The sequence below is a fragment of the Macaca mulatta genome, chromosome 3 (genome assembly GCF_049350105.2).
Source record: "Macaca mulatta isolate MMU2019108-1 chromosome 3, T2T-MMU8v2.0, whole genome shotgun sequence".
Classification (NCBI taxonomy): Eukaryota; Metazoa; Chordata; class Mammalia; order Primates; family Cercopithecidae; genus Macaca; species Macaca mulatta.
This window is the reverse complement of record NC_133408.1, coordinates 122,193,489-122,214,131: the sequence shown is the minus strand read 5'-3', so window position 1 is coordinate 122,214,131 and position 20,643 is coordinate 122,193,489. Positions and strand designations below refer to the sequence as shown.

Genomic DNA, 20,643 nt, shown 5'->3' with positions numbered 1-20,643 from the left:
AAGGAATTCTCCTGCCTCAGCCTCCCAAGTAGGTGAGATTACAAGCAAGCGTCACCACACCCAGCTGATTTTTTTGTATTTTTAATGGAGACGGGGTTTGACCATGTTAGCCAGGATGGTCTCGATCTCCTGACCTCGTGATCCACCTGCCTTAGCCTCCCAAAGTGCTGGGATTACAGGCGTGAGCCACCGCGCCCGGGCCAGCCTCTTTTCTTTAAGAATATTGAATATTGTCCCCTACGCTCTTCTGGCTTGTAGGATTTCTGCAGAGAGATCTGCTCTTCGTCTCATAGGCTTCCCTTTGTCTCTGACTGCCCTGAACATTTTTTCCTTCATTTCAACCTTGGTGAATCTGACAATTATGTGTCTTGAGGTTGTTCTTCTTGACGAATATCTTTGTGGTGGTCTCTGTATTTCCTGAATTTGAATGTTGACCTGTCTTGCTAGGTTGGCGAAGTTCTCCTGGATAATATCGTGAAGAGTGTTTTCCAATTTGGGTTCCATTCTCGCCATCACTTTCAAGTACACCAAACGTAGGTTTGGTATTTTCACATAGTCCTGTATTTATTGGAGGCTTTGTTTGTTCCTTTTTATTCTTTGTTTTCTAATCTTGTCTTACTTTATTTCATTAAGTTGATCTTCAATCTCTGAAGATCAGTTCAGCTATTGATACTTGTGTATTGATACTTGTGTATGCTTCTTCCGCTTGATCAGTTCAGCTATTGATACTTGTGTATGCTTCATGAAGTTCTCATGCTGTTTTTCAATTCCATCAGGTCATTTATTTTCATCTCTAAACTGGTTATTCTAGTTAGCAATTCATCCAACCTTTTCTCAAGGTTCTTAGCTTCCTTACATTGGGTTAGAACATGCTCCTTTAGCTCAGAGGAGTTTGTTATTACGCACCTCTGAAGCCTATTTCTGATTCGTCAAACTCATTCTCTGCCCAGTTTTGTTCCCTTGCTGGCGAGGAGTTGTGATCCTTTGGAGGAGAAGAGGCTTTCTGGTTTTTGCAATTTTCAGCCTTTTTGTGCTGGTTTCTCCCCATCTTCCTGGGCTATTGTAAATCTGATTTTAAAAGTTTTGATTTAAAATATATTTGATTTTAAAAAACAATTTAAAAATGATCCTTAGAAGCTCTGTTTTATTAGTGTTTATGAACATGTGCCACAGAAAGCCTTCTGTGGTTTTATTTGATTGTAAGAATTAAGAGAGCATGAATCAAAGCGGTCAAAAGTGAGTGGTATTGTAAGTACACCCATCTTTTTAGTATTAAGATAGATGTCTTTGTTTTACCTTGCAGGTAAGAAAGAGAGTGATTCTTATTTGTTGAAAAGGACTCAGGGACATCCCTTCCATGCTATTTCTTTTCATTAACCACTTAAAACGTTTCAGATTTATTATTAAACATCTAGAAATTCATGGCATTTGAGAGCAGAATAGTGTTTATGATAATTGCCCCCTTTCCCCAGGTATTTATGGTATTTCTTTTACGCAGACTGTATCTTCTGCATGGGCTGTGTACTTTCATAGGTGTTTGTGTGGAAATTGAGAGGATGTAGGCTTTGTGGAAGAAATCAGAAAAAGAAGAATGTTAAACCATTATAGCAGTAGTTCTCAAATTTTAAGTTACACCAGAAAAATCTGGAGAGCTTCTTATAACACAGATTCCTGGCCCCCCAATCCTATTGTCTCATTCAGTAGATCTCAAGACGAAACCTGAGAATGTGCATTTCTTGCAAATTCCAGGTAATACTGATACTGACTTCTGTCTTAGAAATTTAAAGAGCAGAGATAAGGATGAACCAAGAAAACCGGAAGAAAGACTTCACTTCAGGAGGCGAAGGCAGGTTAGAAATGTATGAAACAGGGAATAGGACCCTGGCAAAATGGGGCCTAGTTCAGGAACTCCTATCCTACCTCCCAAAAAATATAATCATAAAGCATTCTTTCTAATTTTTTTTAAGTTTTATGTTTACATAGTCTCAAAAATCAGGTCGTATCAAAGCATTAAAAGCATCATTGCCTTGTCTCATCCCTTCTCATTTTTGTGTGTGTGCTTCCCAGAGGCAGTCATTTTATAAAACTAAGTCTTAAATCCCATGTTCAGATATTCAGTTGGGTACATCAGACACAGGAAGTATTTGGGCATGGTGGCATGTTAGCTGCTTGTGATTGGTTAAAGCTTGACTGTGATTGGTTGAAACTGGCTATTTGTTACAAAATTAGCTTGCAGTTTGTTACTTAGGACAGCCTCAGGCTAATGGCCTCCTGCTTGTTTAACAGACTGTATGGTGGCAAGGTAATTATTATCTCTGAACTAACGGTGTATTGGTTGATAGTTCTTAAAGGTGTATTGGTTCTTTTTTTTTAGGTATAATAGTTCTTTTTTTATTTTTATTTTTATTTTTTGGAGATGGAGTTTCACTCTTGTTGGCCAGGCTGGAGTGCTGTGGCGCAATGTCAGCTCACCACAGCCTCCACCTCCCAGATTTAAGCGATTCTCCTGCCTCTGCCTCCTGAGTAGCTGAGATTATAGGTGTGCACCACCACGCCCGGCTAATTTTGTATTTTTAGTAGAGACGGGGGTTTCTCCATGTTGATCAGGCTGGTCTCGAACTCCTGACCCCAGGTGATCCACCCCTCTCGGCCTCCCAAAGTGCTGGGATTACAGGCGTGAACCACTGCGCCTGGCCGGTTCATAGTTCTTTTATATAGCTATGACATTCATGCCCCAAGTCATCTTGAGGAGTTGTGTGAACCGCGCACACATCACACACACAGAGTGAATAACTAGCAATAGAGATTTTGAAGTGAAACTGATCTACCAATGTGGGGATGGAGGGATGATAGACTAACGTAATTTCTCATAATTTGCGACATAATGAAGCAATATATTATTATACAAACAAAATTACATAGTGAACTGAAACTATAGGAAAGATGGCTAGATAAACCTATTAGGGAACATAGTTTGAAATGATGTGTCATGGCTGTGATGAAAGTGTAATGGAAAACAATAGCTTGGAGTTCTTTGAATATAACTCGCTCTTTGAAAGATTAAACCCCCAACACTTTGGGAGGCCAGGGCGGGCAGATCACGAAGTCAGGAGATCGAGACCATCCTGGTTAACATGGTGAAACCCCATCTCTACTAAAATAATACAAAAAAAAATTAGCCAGGCCTGGTGGCGGGCGCCTCTAGTCCCAGCTACTCGGGAGGCTGAGGCAGGGGAATGGTGTGAACCCGGGAGGCAGAGCTTGCAGTGAGCTGAGATCACGCCACTGCATTCCAGCCTGGGAAGCAGAGCAAGACTCCCCCCCCCAAAAAAAAAATTAAACCATAGCTGGTTGAAAAGCAAAGAGACAGTGTCGCCATGAGAATCACCTTCCAAAAACAACAGTTTTTGTTAACAGTTTTGTTAGATTTATCATCTTTTGAGAAAGTGTACACATATATGATAGCTGCATTTTATTCTTTCAATAAAAATAAAAGTTAAAAAGTTGACGTAATTTTAATGGTGCAGTTTTTACATATGTACAGGGAAAGGAATAGAAGAAGGTATAGACAGCCTCAGAACTCCTTTTAGGTTAAATTTTTTAAGAGACCAGATTACACTTGTGTTTATACTGACAAATTTATTGACTTCAGATCAATTAGGGTATCTCAAAGGATTTTCCTTTTTTTTTTTTTGCTTGTTTTCATTTTGATTACCAGTTAGCATTCCCTTAGCATGTTTTTTAGAGGTATTTACTTGAAAATCAACATTTGACTTTCAAATGTGGGATTAACGGGACTTTGCTGCCTTTTTAATAATACTTTTTTTGGGATTGAAGAATTTAAATGACTAGGTGAGATTTTGTAAAATGGTATAAAGGAGAAATAAACACCTCCAAATAATCATGTTTATACTAATGCTCACTGAGTATCCTCATTTTCTTGGGATAAACCCAGGTCTGAATTCTGATATTTAAATTTACAAGCTCATCCATTCAAACTTGTTGAAGTTGTATGTGTTTTTGTGAAATTGAAGAGGTTAGTATGCAGACTCCAAGGCTAAATTGGCAGTTTGCCTTGTAAAACAAAAATTGTCAGATGAATTGTGAATACAGGTTTTAGCTGGTCAGCACAGTTTACACATTTTATTCTCTTCCTTTTTTCTTTAATAAGTAGATATCAATGCCTGGTATTGTTAGACAGTGAAGGCATGTGGGTGTCTTGGCATGATCCTATGTCTTTAGGACTTTGCTGTCAGTATCAACAGTAAGAACTCTGCTATAAAAAACTGCGTAGAGTGCCAAGGGAGCATAGAGGCAAAGCTGGGGCAGGGGTACAGGTGTCCTCAACAAAATGACATTTGAACTGAGTCTTGAAATCTTACTCCATGAAGTAAATAAGGACATTCCAAATAGAGGGAGTATATGGCTGCTGATGCATGGATGGGTATAGAATATTTGGCAATGTAAACCAGAAACTATCTGAGACAAGTCTCAACCAATCAATTTAGCAGTTTTTTGTCAAAGTTAAGGACATGCTCGTGAAACAAGCCTCAGGAGGTCCCGACATCATATGCCCTAGGTGGTTGGGCAACAGCTTGGCCTTACACATTTTAGGGGACATAAGACATCCGTAAATGCATGTAAGATGTACACTGGTTCAGTCTGGAAAACTGGGAGAACTCAAATTGGGGAGGGTGGGAGTTCCAGGTCTTAGGGGGATTCAAAGATTTTCTGATGGGCAGTTGGTTGAAAGAGTTAAAATGAATAAAAGGGAGTGTCTGGGTTAAGATAAGGGGTTGTGGAGAGGAAGGTTCTTGTTATGCAGATGAAGTCTCCTGATAGCAGCTTTTGGAGAGAATAGATTGTAAGACAGAGTCTGTTCTGTTAGTTTTAAGGTTTCTGTTTTAATGTTAATGCTGGTCAGTTGTGCCTGAATTCCAAAGGGAAGAAGGTATGATGAGGCATGTCTGACCACCCTTTCCCATTATGGCCTGAACTAATATTTCAGGTTTACTTTAGAATGCCCTTGGCCAAGGGAAGGGGCCAGTTAGTTGGCAGGGAGCTTAGAATTTTATTTTTGGTTTACAGGAATTATAGGTAGTTTGTAATGATACTGGTGAAATAAGGAGCCAGATAAAGGACCTTATAGAATAGTAGAAATAATAATCGCCGTCTAAAAGTTATTCATTCAGCATAGAACAATGCATAATGGATTTTATGACTAAACTTAAAATGGATTTTATGTACTTTTTCCACTATAGTGTCTTGCTCAGGGCATCAAAATACTGATTTGACTGATCTACGCACTTTCTTTCTTGACAATGCTTGATAAAATTTTATAACTTTCAGTGATTTTTTTTCTTTTCATGCCAAGGCAGTTAAAGAGGAGTTAGGGTGGATTTACATGTAACCACCTGATACGGTTTGGATTTGTGTCCCCACCCAAATCTCATATCGAATTGGAGGAGGGGCCTGGTGGGAGGTGACTGGATTATAGGGGCAGATTTCCCCCTTGCTGTTGTCATGATAGTGAGTTCTCACAAGATCTGATGGTTTAAAAGTGTGTAGCACTTCACCCCTTGGCTTGCTCTCTCACCTGCCGCTATGTGAAAAAGGTGCTTGCTGTTCGTTCATCTTCTGCTATGATTGTACATTTCCTGTAGCCTCCCAGTCATGTTTCCTGTTAAGGCTACCAAACTGTGAGTCAATTAAACCTCTTTTCTCCAAAAATTACCCAGTCTCAGGTAGTTTTTTTTAATAGAAGTGTGAGAACAGACTAATACACTACCCAATGTCACCAGGCCTGCTGCCTAGACGGAGCCAATTTATCAAGACAGGGGAATTGCAATAAAGAGTAATTCACACATAGTCGGCTGTACGAGAGATGAGTTTATTATTATTCAAATCAATCTCTCCAAGCATTTGGGATCAGGGTTTTTAAGAAAAATTTATTGGGTTGGGAACAGTGAGTCTGGAGTGCCGATTGATTGGGTCAGAGATAAAATCATACAGAGTTGAAGCTATCCTCTTGCACTGGGTTGGGGGCCCACAGATCAGATGAGCCAGTTTATCTATCTGGGTGGTGCCAGCTGATTCAGGTGCAGGGTCTGCAAAACAAGCACTGATCTTGATAGAGGCAGGAGGCAGACAAATGCCGAGGTAGATAAGGAAGGGTCCCTGGAGAATCTTTGATCCACCCACAAGTGTTTACATTGGACTTTTTTGTGCAGATAAGGGAATATACCTGCACAGGGTCTTCCCTGGGCATGCCCACAGTGAACTAGAGGCCCACATGCACTGGGGGGAATGGGGTGGAGCTACCAGGAATTCGTGCTTTATGCAAGGGAGGAGCGTGGTCTCTTCAGCTCATGTGTGAGAGCCCTGGTATTCAGTCTGTGAGGCGGGAGCTTGCTGGTGGGACCCCCTCTTTTTACCTAATGAATTCTGCCCTCGTCACCCTTCAGTGTGTTCACCTGCCTAGTTTTTCCTGGTCATGATACAAGAACCTGGATTTAGCTGAACTAAGCTTAGAGCAAAAAATCCTGCGTCAATCTTAAGTTTCACAGTAGTGATATTATCCTCAGGAGCAATTTGGGGAAGGTCAGAATCTGTAGCCTCCAGCTGCATGAGTCTTAAATCATAATCTTTTGGCTAATTTGTTAGTCCTACAACAACAGTCTAGTCCCCAGGCAAGAAGGGTGTTTGTTTTGGGAAAGATCTGTTATCTTTGTTCCAAACTGTAAACTAAATTCTCCCCAAGTTAATTCAATCCTGTACCCAGGAAAGAATAAGGACAGCTTGGATGTGAGAAGCAAGATGGAGTTGGTTAGGTCAGATCTCTTTCACTGTCCCAGTTATAATTTTGCAATGATGGTTTCATTCCCTTCCTTTGGGTTTTATAACACCTTAATCTTAAGATGTGGGCCAATGAAGATGGAAAAAGTGTGACAACTGCTCTAACTTCTTCCTGCTAACTGGGGGTGTGATTGGGATGGGGGTTGACTCAAAGGTGAGAGGTTTCATACACTTGACTTTTGTGTTTTCTTCATGCCTTTTACATTTTTTATTATGTTATTTTGTTAACTATTTTTGTTCCCTCTTCTTTAGCCCATAAATAAATATCCTGTTCATTTCTTATATACTTATATTCTCCTTTAGTGAGTGAGCTATCTTACTTGTTATTTTAGTTTGATTACAGATGTGTAGATTCTGGGTAACGTGAAATGTGATTGTGATAATGCTACACTCTTTCATTTGGTTAATTAGAATAACAATGCAGAAGATAACTTGTAAGACATTAGAATATATTTAAATTTTCTGTTAAAATTTGCCTTTCAGGGCTGGGCGCAGTGGTTCACGCCTGTAATCCCAGCACTTTGGGAGGCTGAGGCAGAAGGATCACATGAGGTCAGGAGTTCAAGACCAGCCTGGCCAACATGGTGAAACCCTGCCTCTACTAAAAATACAAAAATTAGCTGGGCATGGTGGTGGGTACTTGGGAGACCGAGGCGGGAGGATTGCTTGAACCTAGTGAGCTGAGATCACGGCACTGCACTCCAGCCTGGGCAACAAGAGCGAAACTGTCTCAAAAAAAAAAAAAAAAAAAGTATTAATATCATGATTGTCTGCTTTGGATCAGTATTACTCCAAATTGAACTGTGAAAGTACTGTCAATTTAATATATAACATTAAAAATATTTGATTTGATGTAACTCACTTGATGTTAGATTCCCTTGGAGATATAAGAATTATGCAGATTGCTATACATTTTTTTGATGCCAGCTATAATGTAAATAATTTGTTATAAAACATACTGATTTTATTTTCTCAATAAATTGGGAATTTTCTAAACAGATTACATCAAAATAGAATTTGAATGCATCATGTCCTTTAGTTTATATAATTGTTTTTTTTAAAAAATATAGAATTAACCTGCATCACAGATGAGCAGGTAGTTAAAAATCTATTGCTAAATGCAGTTTTTCTGTAGAGTGAAAAGAAAAAGCCTGATTATAAAAAATGTAAAAAAAAAGAAAAAATTACAGTTTTGAACGCTTTATGTTTTTAATGTCTAGGAGTGAACTTTTTTGTTCTATTCTTAACTATTAAAATTTAGTTGTTTTTGATGACTGATAGTAAGATATTTGGAAGAATTTTTTCAAAAGCTCTTTTTGAGTTTTGTATATTAGCTTTATAAGCTGTTTTTTGTTCCCCATCAATTTTTAAATCAGTAGTGTATATACATTCTTATCTAACTGGGTCGTCGTCACCCTTAGGTATTATATTTAAGCTTATTTTCTTGCTACTTTCCTAGAACCCATCCTCACCTCCTTTGAGGTATAAGTAAAGAGTTGGCTAGTTCCTTTTTTTTTTAATGTAACAGCTTTACTGTGGCGTCATTGATGCACAGTGAACCACACATGTGTACACTTGGGTGAGTTTTGAAATATATATACACCCATGAAACTGTCACCACAGTCAAGGTAACAAAAATCTATTACTCCAGAAAGTTTCCTTGTGCCTCACTGTATTCTAATATTACTAAAGGATAAATTAGAGGTTATATATAAAACATAAAATGTACAAATAGTCCATTCACCTAAATGATCAGGAGAATGTATTTTTAAAATTAGTTTCATGAATACATTTTTAGATGAAGTAAAATAAGTTATGTAATATTACCTTAAGTACAATGCCATTATTATTTCTGGGAACTTTTGGATGAATTTCATAAACAAGAATGTGCTTATTTTCTGTGCTGACTTCTCATTTCTGACATTATGACATTTGATTTGTAAGTGTCCAATATCACGGACATACAGAGTTTATAGTAGACAAATGTAAAGAATATTTCTGAACTAGGTTTTCTGTAACATTTCCTTACTGCTTCCTTAGGCAAGAACTTTCTATGTTCTTGCTTTTTTTTTTTTCTTTGCTGTGCTGTGTCACAACTAACACCTTTTTGGCTTATCTCTGGGAGTCACAGGTGAATCTTGAGTTTGGTTTACAGAGGAACCTGGGGAATTTGACTTCACAGAGGCTAAGCTTCATGGCCCCCTGAGAAATTCACTTGTTAGTGACACTAGTGTTACTTTCTATTCTTTGCACTCTGTGAATCAAAGTGTTATATATTACGAGTGTTTGTGGGCTAAGAAATAGCATATAATCTATCATCTTTGACTCAAAAATCATAAAACCTCGTCAGAATGAGCCCAAGAAACCAAATTTATTGTCATTGCCAACATAGGTTCTTTGTTTTTTTCTTTCTATAATATATTGTGTACTAATGACTTGGGCAGATGTGCCTCACATCCCCAAAGTGTCTTTGAATTTAGCTATTGTAATTCAGGTAACCTTCAGGCTTCTTGTGGAGAGGGGTGTTTTGGTTTTTGCTCCTCTAGGAGGCATGATATTTTTAATAAGTTCTCTAGGGAAAGCTTGACCAAATGCTCCTAACTTAGGTTTGTTGGTTCAGTGTTGCTACATAGAATCTTACAATAATTGAATGAATTTGGGGGGAAAGTTACCTTTTTCTTTCCTAGATAATAGTTGGATTTCTCTTTGGTTGTTTACATTGAAGAATACAAATAATTGTTCAAAACTATAAAAAATTACTGTCATTTTAGCTGTCCAGGAAGTTGTGAGAACAGTAGCACAATTTATGCCTATTTTAAAAGGAATTTATAATTCTTGTAATTCAAAAGAAAGGCATCAGACTAATTCTGATTGTGACAGCATTTTTATGATTTAACCTAAAATCTTTTCTTATGCTATTAAGGAAATTCGTTGTATATAAAGTATTTAACAAGTCAAGTTTTTAATGGGGCAGATGTTATATAGTTTGGTATTTTCTTGAACTCTATACAGTCGATGAGTATCTTAAAAATGCTATTTTCATAAAATGTTTTAAACCATTTGGTTTTAGTATTAAAGGAGGCCTATGATACATGCTTTCCTAAATAAGAATAGCCTTTTGTGAGGCAACTAATTGTCTTTATTTACAGAACTTGACAGTTTAGATTTTCATATATCATTATTACTTTTGGGCCATTTAGTTTGAATTTTGTTTTAAAAAACACAGATAAGCAAATACTAGATACATGTTTAAAGCTTTGTGTTCAAAGTACATTAATTACAGTCTGCAAAATCGCTTTGATCTCTGCTGGTAAGGACAAATGAAACATTGGAGCTGTAATTTCCTTATCCCCCAATTTTTCCTATAGGTATTCTTTAATTTCTTTCCCTTTCATTTAGTTAAATAATATTTATTATAAAATATCAAAACAGTACAGAGTTGAGGTGTTCAGAACAAAATTTGAAAAACTATTCAGAAGTTTCTGGTCATCCTTTCAGCCTCTGTTTAAATTTGTACATGTTTTGAAGCATATACAAATAGCATCTATACATATTTTGCAAGTTGATTATGTGGGAAGCTTTTCATGTCAGTACATGTTTGACCTTGTTCTTTTTAACTATCGCATGCTTTTTTGTAGTCTAGATGAACTGTATCGTTAATGTGAGCAATCCTTATACCTCTTTCTATATGCATGTATTTTTTCAGGGATGAATGGGTCCAGTAGCTTTTCTGCCTTCATAGTCCTGTTACTCAGAGTCCTCAACTCTCCGAAATCCATTGTTTTCTTGGTTCTTGTCTTTCTGTGACTCTATCACCATTCCATATTCAAATCCCATTCTCTTCCAACACTGTTCGTTGTTGGAATCTTAAACTGTGGCCCAGATTTGTTTGTTGAACCAGTCAGTCTCAATTTTTGTATGTCAGTTATATAAGGAATTTCATGCCACTTTGGTTCTAGCCTGTGGGGAAATTAAATTATTTACATTATAAATAAAAATATTAATGGTACACAAAGTGAATTATTAAATAAAGGTTCACCAGCTATGTGCTAAAGTGACAGTTCTGAAATCCCATTGTTTTGGTGAGGAAATTACTGTGAATCTATTTTAAAATGATTTTGCTATGTCTTGGATTTTAAAAATGTATATTGTAAAAAATTATTATAATAAGATGTTTAAGAAATATTTTTAGAAACAGAAGAAAAACTACTGGTAAATCAAGGCTTTATCCAAGAACTTTAAGTGGTCCCCTTTTGGGGATTAGTTTTATGGAAGACAATTTTTCTACAGGTTGTGGGGGATGGTTTTGGAATGAAATGGCTCCACCTCAGATCATCAAGCATTATATTCTCATGAAGTACACATAACCTAGGTCCTTTGCATAAGTAGTTCACAGTAGGGTTCATGCTTCTGTAAGAATCTAATGCCACTGCTGACCTGACACGAGGCAGAGCTCAGGTGATCATGCTTGCCTGCTTCCTAACAGGCTGTGGACTGCACCAGTACCTGGGAAGCTTTGTTGGAAAGAAATATCAAACCCATAGTTGAAAGTAAGAAATTACTGAAATAGTTTTAGTTGAATGTTTTTAATTTTAAGTTATATATGAATGTGTGTATGCATGTGTATATATGCATTTTTTTAATTAGAGAAATCTCAACCATATACAAATGTGGAGAAAATATAATGAACCACTTTGTACCTGTCACTTGACTTCAACAGTTATCAACTCATGGCCAATCAGGTTTCATCTGTACCTCCACTTACTTCTCTTTCTCCCAGATTATTTTAAAATCACAAACATAAAATTTGTCTTCAGTATTTTAATGTAGACTCTTTAAAGTCATGACCATACCATTATGTCACCTCCAAAATTAGAAATAATTTTTTTTTTTTTTTTTTTTTTTTTGAGATGGAGTCTTGCTCTGTCACCTTGCTGCAAGCTCCGTGTCCTGGGTTCACGCCATTCTCCTGCCTCAGCCTCCCAAGTAGCTGGGAGGACTACAGGCGCCTGCCACCACACCGGGCTAATTTTTTGTGTTTTTAGTAGAGACGGGGTTTCACCATGTTAGCCAGGATGATCTCGATCTCCTCCTGACCTCGTGATCCGCCTGCCTGAGCCTCCCAAAGTGCTGGGATTACAGGTGTGAGCCACCGTGCCTGGCCGAAATAATTCTTAATACCAAACATCCAGTCAGTTTTTAAAGTTTCCTGATTCTTTTTGTTAGCAGCATTTTTTTTTTTTTAGATGGGGTCTTGCTCTTTTGCCAGGCTGGAGTGCAGTGGCACAATCTCGGCTCACTGCAACCTCTAACTCCTGGTTTCTTTTTTTTATTTATTTATTTATTTATTTTATTTTTTTTTGAGACGGAGTCTTGCTCTGTCGCCCGGGCTGGAGTGCAGTGGCCGGATCTCAGCTCACTGCAAGCTCCACCTCCCAGGTTTACGCCATTCTCCTGCCTCAGCCTCCCGTGTAGCTGGGACTACAGGCGCCCGCCACCTCGCACGGCTAGTTTTTTGTATTTTTTTGGTAGAGACGGGGTTTCACCATGTTAGCCAGGATGGTCTCCATCTCCTGACCTCGTGATCCGCCTGTCTCAGCCTCCCAAAGTGCTGGGATTACAGGCTTGAGCCGCCGCGCCCGGCCAACTCCTGGTTTCAAGCAATTCTCCTGCCTCAGCCCTCTGAGTAGCTGGGATTACAGGCACATGCCACCACACCGGCTAAGTTTTGTATTTTTAGTAGAGACAGGGTTTCACCATGTTGGCCAGGCTGATCTCGAACTCCTGACTTCAAGTGATCCACCCAGCTCAGCCTCCCAAAATGCTGGGATTACAGTCATGAGCCACTGTGAGCATTTTTGTTCAAATAAGAAATAAATAAATGTATTATAATTAGTTGATACACCTGTTAAATCTAAAATTCTTTTTTTTTTTTTTTTTTTTTTTAGCTGAGTTAATTTTAGACTTACTGAAGAGAGTTGCAAAGATAGTACAGGTTCCCTATACCTTTCTGCAGCTACTTCCCCTGTTAATAGCCTGCGTAACCATAGTACTATTATAAAAACTAAGAAGCTAACATGGATGCAATATTATTAACTAAACTACAGAGTATATTCAGTTTCATCAGCTTTTATAGAAATTTTTTCTTTTTGTTCCAGGGCCTGATGCAAGATCCTGCATCACATTTAGTCATCAGAGCTCCTTAGTTTCCTCTAATCTGTAATAGTTCCTTCCTTTTTCCTTGTCATTGATGGCCTTAAAACTTTTGAAGGGTACTGATCAGTTATTCTATAGAGTGTCCCTTAATTGAGGTTTATCTGATGTTTTCTTATGATTAGATTGAGGTTGTGCATTATTGGGAAGAATACCACCGAGGTGATACATCCTCTCAGTGCCTAATTATCAGGAGGTACATGAGGGCAGTGTGACTTATTACTGGTGATGTTTACCTTGATCATTTCATTGAGGTGGTATCTTTCAGCTTTCATCACTGTAAAGTTGCTATTTTTCCTTTATTACTTCTGAGACTGGGGTTGTTATGTAGTTTTTCATAGTCTGAATCATGCTGATTGCATTCCCGTGGTGATGTTTAACACTTAGGTCTCTTGTGTTTCCTGTAAATTGATAATAGATGTAGAGGCTTATTAGGTGTATGTTTTGTTTTTTGGTTTTTGGTTTTTTGGTTTTTTTTTTTTTTTTTTTTTTTTTTTGGTAATATGTACTTCTATCAGGAGGCACATAATATCTGGTTGTTTCTCTTTTTATGTTATTTATGTTTTTTAAGGGATGAATGGGTCCAGTAGCTTTTCTGCCTTCATAGTCCTGTTACTCAGAAATGGTTACTTGAAATGGTTTATTTAGTTTGATTCTAAATGCTGTTAAGAAGCAATCTAATATAGTTCATTTCTATTCTTTAAAAACATCTGTAGAATAGATAAATGATTTTTAAAATTTAATTATAATTTGGTTTCTTAATGTTATTAAACTGACAAGTTTTTTATATTTTAATTTTAGGTACATGTGAAGGTTTGTTGCATAGGTAAACTTGTGTCACGGGGGTTTGTTGTACAGATTGGTTCATCACCCAGTCATTAAGCCCAGTATCCAATAGTTATCTCTTCTGTTCCTTCTCCCACCCTTATGTAGGTGTCTGTTGTTCCCTTCTTTGTGTTCATGAGTTCTCATCATTTAGCTCCCACTTAGAAGTGAGAATGTGTGATGTTTGGTTTACTAAAAACTAAGCAGTCCTCTTGCCTCGGCCTCCCAAAGCTCTGGGATTACAGGTGTGAGCCAGTGTGCTCGACCATACTAGTAATTTAATAGTATCAATTTGATTCAGACTGTAAACAAGTTTAATATACAGATAGAGAATTAGAGTACAGTGAAGGCACAGCTGAGCCTCAAAATATTTGATTGTTCTATCCCTAACAAACTGGTACTATAGCTTCTCTGCCTTTTCAAAAACTAGTGGGAAACAGTTTAGCATGAAGGTTAGTTTTTTTCTACTAGGAGACTTTAAGACTGTTTCTGTAGTTCACTGCTGTATTAATTTCCTGTGTCTGCTCCAATGAACTACCACAGCCTGACTTAAAACAATGGTAGCATATTCTGGAGAGGCCTAATTAAAGAGTGAGAGGCTCTAGGGAAGAAATCCACATCTTTTAGCTTCTGGTGGATCCAGGATTCCCTTGAATTATGGCCATATCACTCCAAACTGATTTTTTCTTCATATCAAGTTCTCCTCTGTATGCCTAATTTATCATCCCCTCTAAGAATACTTTTCGGGACCATCAGTATAATCTCATCTCAGAATCCTTAATCAGACTTGCAAAACCTGTAATATACATATAAGGTAACACAGTTCCAAAGATTAGGACTTGACATCTTTTGGGGACACCATTCAGCCCACTGCACCTGCTCTCACCATACTCAAAGTGTTTCTCTTCGATGGCTTTGTGCTACTTAAAGCAGCTTCTTAACTTATCCTGAGGAAGCACTGCACATTCTCTTTGGTTCAAGAGAGCAATCATAGGAATCTTCTAACTTTCAGGATAGCTTTATTCCTAGAAGCCAGCATGTTAACAGTTTGAAACCAAAGGATGCTGTTAATGTGTAGTGTAGTATTTTTCTGTTCTGAGTCTCTTCCCTCTAGGTAGATATGCTTGGCAGGGTGACCTAGTCATAAATTCACATTTTATTGCTGCTTCTTACCTATGTCTGGACCACCTCCAAATTGTGGTCCTGAAGTTATTTTTATTTTGGCCATTCTTCTGTCTTGCCAGGAAAGGAATACTGTTGCAAGTACATGGAGTCAAAGACTAGCAGGTAAATGGGTGGTATACAGGGGGACGGTTGGGATTTTTTTCTGTTTCCTTTTCGTGACAGTCTTTCTAGAACCCAAGATGTTCATTCATTGATCATTTCTCAAACATGAAATGTATTTCTACTTTCCATAAGAAACATTATTCCCATAATTATTATAAATTATACCCTAAGTGAAATGTTCTCTGAAATTATATACAGTTATAAAAATTTTCAAAAATGGGAAAGTTATGTATTCACCACTCAGATTTAACAAATATTAATATTTTGAAATATTTAGATCACTTTTTGAAAGTAAATAATATTAAAAGTACAGCTAAAATTGCATTCCCCCTTTTTACTCCTCAGAGGTAATCAGGATCCTGATGTTGGTTGTTTCCATGCTTGTTTTTATGTTTTGTACATTTGCGTATATTTGTAAATGATATATGTATTTTTTTAACTTTTAAAAAAATTTTTGCTTTATTTTTCAACAATTTAACTATCATATGCTTAGGTATAGTATTTTGTATTCTCCTTGGAACTTGCTAAGCTTCTTGAATTTATGTTTCCTTAAAATACTCATTAAAATTCATAAAAATTCATAAAAATTTATAAAAATAAGATACCTGGCTGGGCACAGTGGCTCATGCCTGTAATCCCAGCACTTTGGGAGGCCGAGGCAGGTGGATCATGAGGTCAGGAGATCGAGACCATCCTAGCTAACACGGTGAAACCCCGTCTCTACTAAAAATACAAAAAAAATTAGCCGGGCATGATGGCGGGCGCCTGTAGTCCCAGCTACTTGGGAGGCTGAGGCCAGGAGGCGGAGCTTGCAGTGAGCGGAGATCGCACCTCTGCGCTCCAACCTGGGTAACAGAGCAAGACTCCATCTCAAAAAAAAAAAAAAGATATCCATTAAAATTTATTTTTCTTCTAAGGTAGTTACCTCTTTTCTTGGATTCCACTTAAACTTATGATAAATCTTTTGGCATTGTTTAAAACTGAATAATTTCTGTTGCTGTATTTTTAAGTTCATGAATCTTCCCTTCATCTCCAGTCTACTATTAAGTGACACTTAAAAAATTCCAGTTATTGCATTTTTGAGTTCTCGAATTTATTTGGTTCTTACAATTCCTCATTCTCTGCTGAGATTTATCTGCCCATTTATGATTACCATATTGTCTTTTACGTACATTTATAGTACCTGCTTTAAAATCTGTTTCTGCTAATTCTAATGTCTGAATAATCTCAGGCACTGGTCTGCATTGATTGCCCTTTGTCTTGACTGTTTGTAATAATTTTGAATTTTTTTCCTGGACACTGTAAATGATACATTGTAGAGACATTATTCTAGATTTTTCCTCACCCAAACGGAAACTTGGTGGCCATTAAATAACACCCTCTCCTACCTCCTCCCAGCCCTTAGTATTCTCCATTCTTTTATGAATTTGCCTATTCTAGATATTTCATGTAAGTGGAATCATACAATGTCTTTTTATGTTTGGCTTCTTAGCATAATGTTTTCAAGGTTTACCCATGTTGTATGGATCAGAACTTCATTCTAAGAGTGATAAATACTCTATATCTATACCACATTTTGTTTATCTACTTGCTGGTGGACATCTAGGTTATTTTCTGAATGTCATCTATTTGTGAATATTGCTGCTGTGAACATGGGTATACAAGTATGTGTTTGAGTTCCTGCTCTCAGTTATTTTGGTATATACCTATGAGTGCATTTGCTGGATCATACGGTAATTCTGTGTTTAACTTTCTGAGGAACTGCCAATCTTTTCTGCAGTGGCTATGCCATTTTATATTCTCATTATCAATGTATGAGGATTCCAGTTTATTCATAGCCTTGCCAACAACTGTTATTTTTCTGGGGTTTAAAAAATTATAGTAGACATCTTGGTGTGAAGTGGCATCTCATTGTGGTTTTGATTTACACTTTTCTAATGACGAATGATTTTGAGCATCTTTTCATGTACTTGGCCATCTATATCTTTTTTGGAGAAATGTCTATTCATACACTTTACCCATTTTTACATTGGGCTATTTGTCTTTTAGTTGTGGTTCTTTATATATTCTAGATAATAAACCCTTTTCAGATATGATTTGCAATTTTTTTCTCATTCTGTAGTTTGTCTTTTCACTCAAGTGTCCTTTGATGCACCAAAGTATTTAATTTTGATACTATCCAATTTATCTATTGTTGTTGTTGCTTGGGCTTTTTGGTGTCATATCTAAGAACCTATTGCCAAGTCAAAGGTCATAAAGATTTACCTATATGTCTTCTTCTAGGATTCTCATGATTTTAACTCTTGCGTTTATTTTTGTGTATGGTAGAAGATGGGGGTCCAACTTCACTCTTTTGCATGTGGAAATTTAGTTTTCCCAGCACCAGTTGTTGACCAGACTATTCTTTCCTCCATTGAATGGATTTACCATCTTTGTCAAAAACATGTAAGGATTTAATTCTGGACTCTCCATTCTATTGGTGTTACATGTCTGTTCTAATGCCAGTACCACACTGTTTTGTTTAATGTAACTTTCTAGTTAAGTTTTGAAATTGGGAGTTGTGAGTCCTCTAATTTTGTTCTTGTTCAAGATTGTTTTTGCTATTTAGAGTTCCTTACTTTATCAACTTTTCCATTTTTGCAAATGAATACTTTCTTAAAGCCTGCTTTTTAGATTTTATTTTTTGGAGATTCATCCATGTTGATACATAGACTTATAGCTTATTTGTTGTGACTTTATTAATCATCTGAGTAAATTTCAGTGTATTTGACTTTTCTCCTATTGAAGTACAATTGTTTCCATTTTTTTATTTTGTTTTGCTTTTAACAATGAACGTTCTTGTGCATGATACTTGTTCACGTGTTTGGAGACATTTTAGATTATCAAGACTGGGAGGGGGCGTTACTGCCATCTGGTGGTCAGAGACAAGAGATGCTACTAAACATCCTACTATGCAGACTCCCACCGACCCATCCCTACCCCTACCCCCCAACACACACAAAATAGTGCCAAGGTTGAAAAATCCTGCTTGCTCTGAAGCATATAGAAGTGGAATTGATAAAACTTGAGGTGTTTTTGTCTTAATAAGTGGATTTCTGTAAATCATGGAAAAATATTTTCTCCATAGGTTTGGAATGTTTGGAATTAAAGTTGCTCTGTCTATGCTGCCGTTCCAGCAATTACAAGCAATTTAGATACCTCAAGCCAGATTAGGTAGCAGCATTATCCAGAGTTAGCCAGTTCATTCACTTTAACTTCATGAACTAAAATACACTGGTACTTTGTCTAATTAAAAGATTAATTTTAGAGTGAGTCTGTTTCAAAACAGTGGCACTTGTGCAGATGGGGATAGTTGGAATATTAGGCTGAATGTACTTAGTTTTTCTTGACACAGATGGTTGTTAAATATTGAAGGCTTAAAGGTTTAAGAAGTTTCTCTCTAGTATGTTTTGAATTAAAGTGGTAATTGAAGACATAGGAATGAATTTAGACTCACTTGAAGATGTATTACATGTCACAGTAGAATACTGTGCTGACATAAATAGGATGAAAGCATGTCCTTTGCAGCAGCATAGATGCCATAATCCTAAGCAAATTGACACAGGAACAGAAAAATAAAATTTTAAGTGGGAGCTAAACATTGAGCACACATGGATGTAAATAGGGAACAACTGACAGCATGGACTACTGGAGGGAGGTATGGGTTGAAAAACTACCTGTTGGGTACTGGGCTTACTCTCTGGGTGACAGGATCTGTGCCCAAAACTTCAGCATCACGCAATTATTCCCATGTAAGAAACCTGCACATGTACCCCTTGTATCTAGGGGGTACATGTGCAGGTTTAAAATAAAAGTTGGGGGGAAAAAGACCCATGGTTCCTGTTTGAGAATCTATTGAAAGCTATGGCCCCAGAAATGATGTCCATACTTGTGTAAATACAATTTTGCATATGGTTTGAGGTGGTTTATGCATGCTCCTGAAGCCCATCCGTGGACTCACCACTCTTTACTTATGTCCAGGTTAAACATTTTGCTAAAAGTTGATTAAAACGTTTAAAGTGCTAAAAATAGAAATATATGAAATTATCAATGAATTGTATCTTCACAACTATATTTATATTTTCCTAACCAAATGCTTCTACATTTAGTGATGAGGAAAAATAGGTGACTAAGAATTAGACTTCAGGTCCTCTAATGTTAAATATTATTTAAACTTTACATCTATAACATTCATTCCTTATCTTTTTAGGTGTATGCAACAGTGTTATCGCAACAAGCTAACGAAAACAGACAAAATTCAACTGGAAAAGCATGTTTTGGCACCTTCCTCCCAGAAGAAAAACTTAATGACTTTCGTGATGAACAGATTGGACAGTTGCAGGAGCTGATGCAAGAAGCCACAAAACCCAATAGGCAATTTAGTATTTCTGAGTCTACAAAACCAAAATTTTAGTTCATACGACAAAACTTAACAAGATATGCAAAAATTGAGAACCCTTACTTTAACTGTCATTGGTTTTTGAAATGTATTATTTAAGCTTTGAAAATGCCTGTTATTAATGAAATATTCTCTTATTTTGGATATTATGAATGCAACAATAGATGAATCAAGATCACTAGTGACAATTGAAAAAATTATTGGAATAATAGCCCTTGCTGTATGAAATTCGATTTTGGAACTAAACGGGAAATAATGGATCTAAAATGGACAAATTTCTAGAATTTTGCTGAAAACATTTTAAAATGCTATTCTCATCCAACCATATTAGCCTTCTGTCTTTTCTTTAGCTTCATCAAGTAAGTATGTTGTGATAATGATAGATACAGAATTCCAACAAGGTTATTTTTTTAAATACATTATCATTTTGAACATTTCTCATCACTTCTACTTTAATAATACATACATGATTTTTCTTCTGAATGTCTCTTCTCCCTGCATCACTGTTCATTCACAGTGAAAGGTTAGGGAGAAGCTTTAAAATTCACTGTTTTACTATCATTTGTATAATAGACTATACAAAGTCTAATACATTTCCTCCAGTGTTTGTTTGTTAATAACAACCCCTGAAATAATGTGTAGCTACCTTGAGACTGTGATTTATCAGCTAATAGTTGAGGACATTACAAATCAACTTAACTATAAGAAACTTCCCTAAGATCTTACATTTAAAAAATGGTAACCCCATTTACAACATGAAATGTGTATTTTAAAAAATATGCCAAATGACTTATATCTTTAGTTACTGAAACCTGATTCCCAGTGTGATACTATTAGGTGGTAGAGTCCTTATGAATGGGATTGTTGGCCTATAAAACAAAGCCCCAGAGAGATCTCTTGCCCCTTCTACCATATGAGGATACAGTGAGAAGATGTTAAAGCAAACATGGCCCCTCATCAGACACTGAATCTGCTGGTGCCCTGATCTCGTACTTTGCGGTCTCCAAAACATGAGAAACAGATTT

The 20,643-nt window shown here is 36.9% G+C and overlaps 1 protein-coding gene and 1 long non-coding RNA gene across 2 annotated transcripts in view; both read left to right on the top strand.

Moving 5' to 3' along the window:
- SDHAF3 (succinate dehydrogenase complex assembly factor 3) overlaps positions 1-19,943 on the top strand; it is a 66,275-nt gene extending 46,332 nt beyond the window's left edge. The window contains exon 2 of the mRNA XM_001089986.5: positions 19,430-19,943. Within this exon, the coding sequence (XP_001089986.2) occupies positions 19,430-19,633 (204 nt within the window). The 3' untranslated portion in view covers positions 19,634-19,943. The remainder of the gene's footprint in view (positions 1-19,429) is intronic.
- On the top strand, positions 1,726-8,403 carry LOC144340158 (uncharacterized). The gene is made up of 2 exons (XR_013415920.1): positions 1,726-1,840; positions 7,384-8,403. It is a non-coding gene; the product is annotated as an uncharacterized LOC144340158 (long non-coding RNA).
- Positions 19,944-20,643: the final 700 nt, after the last annotated feature.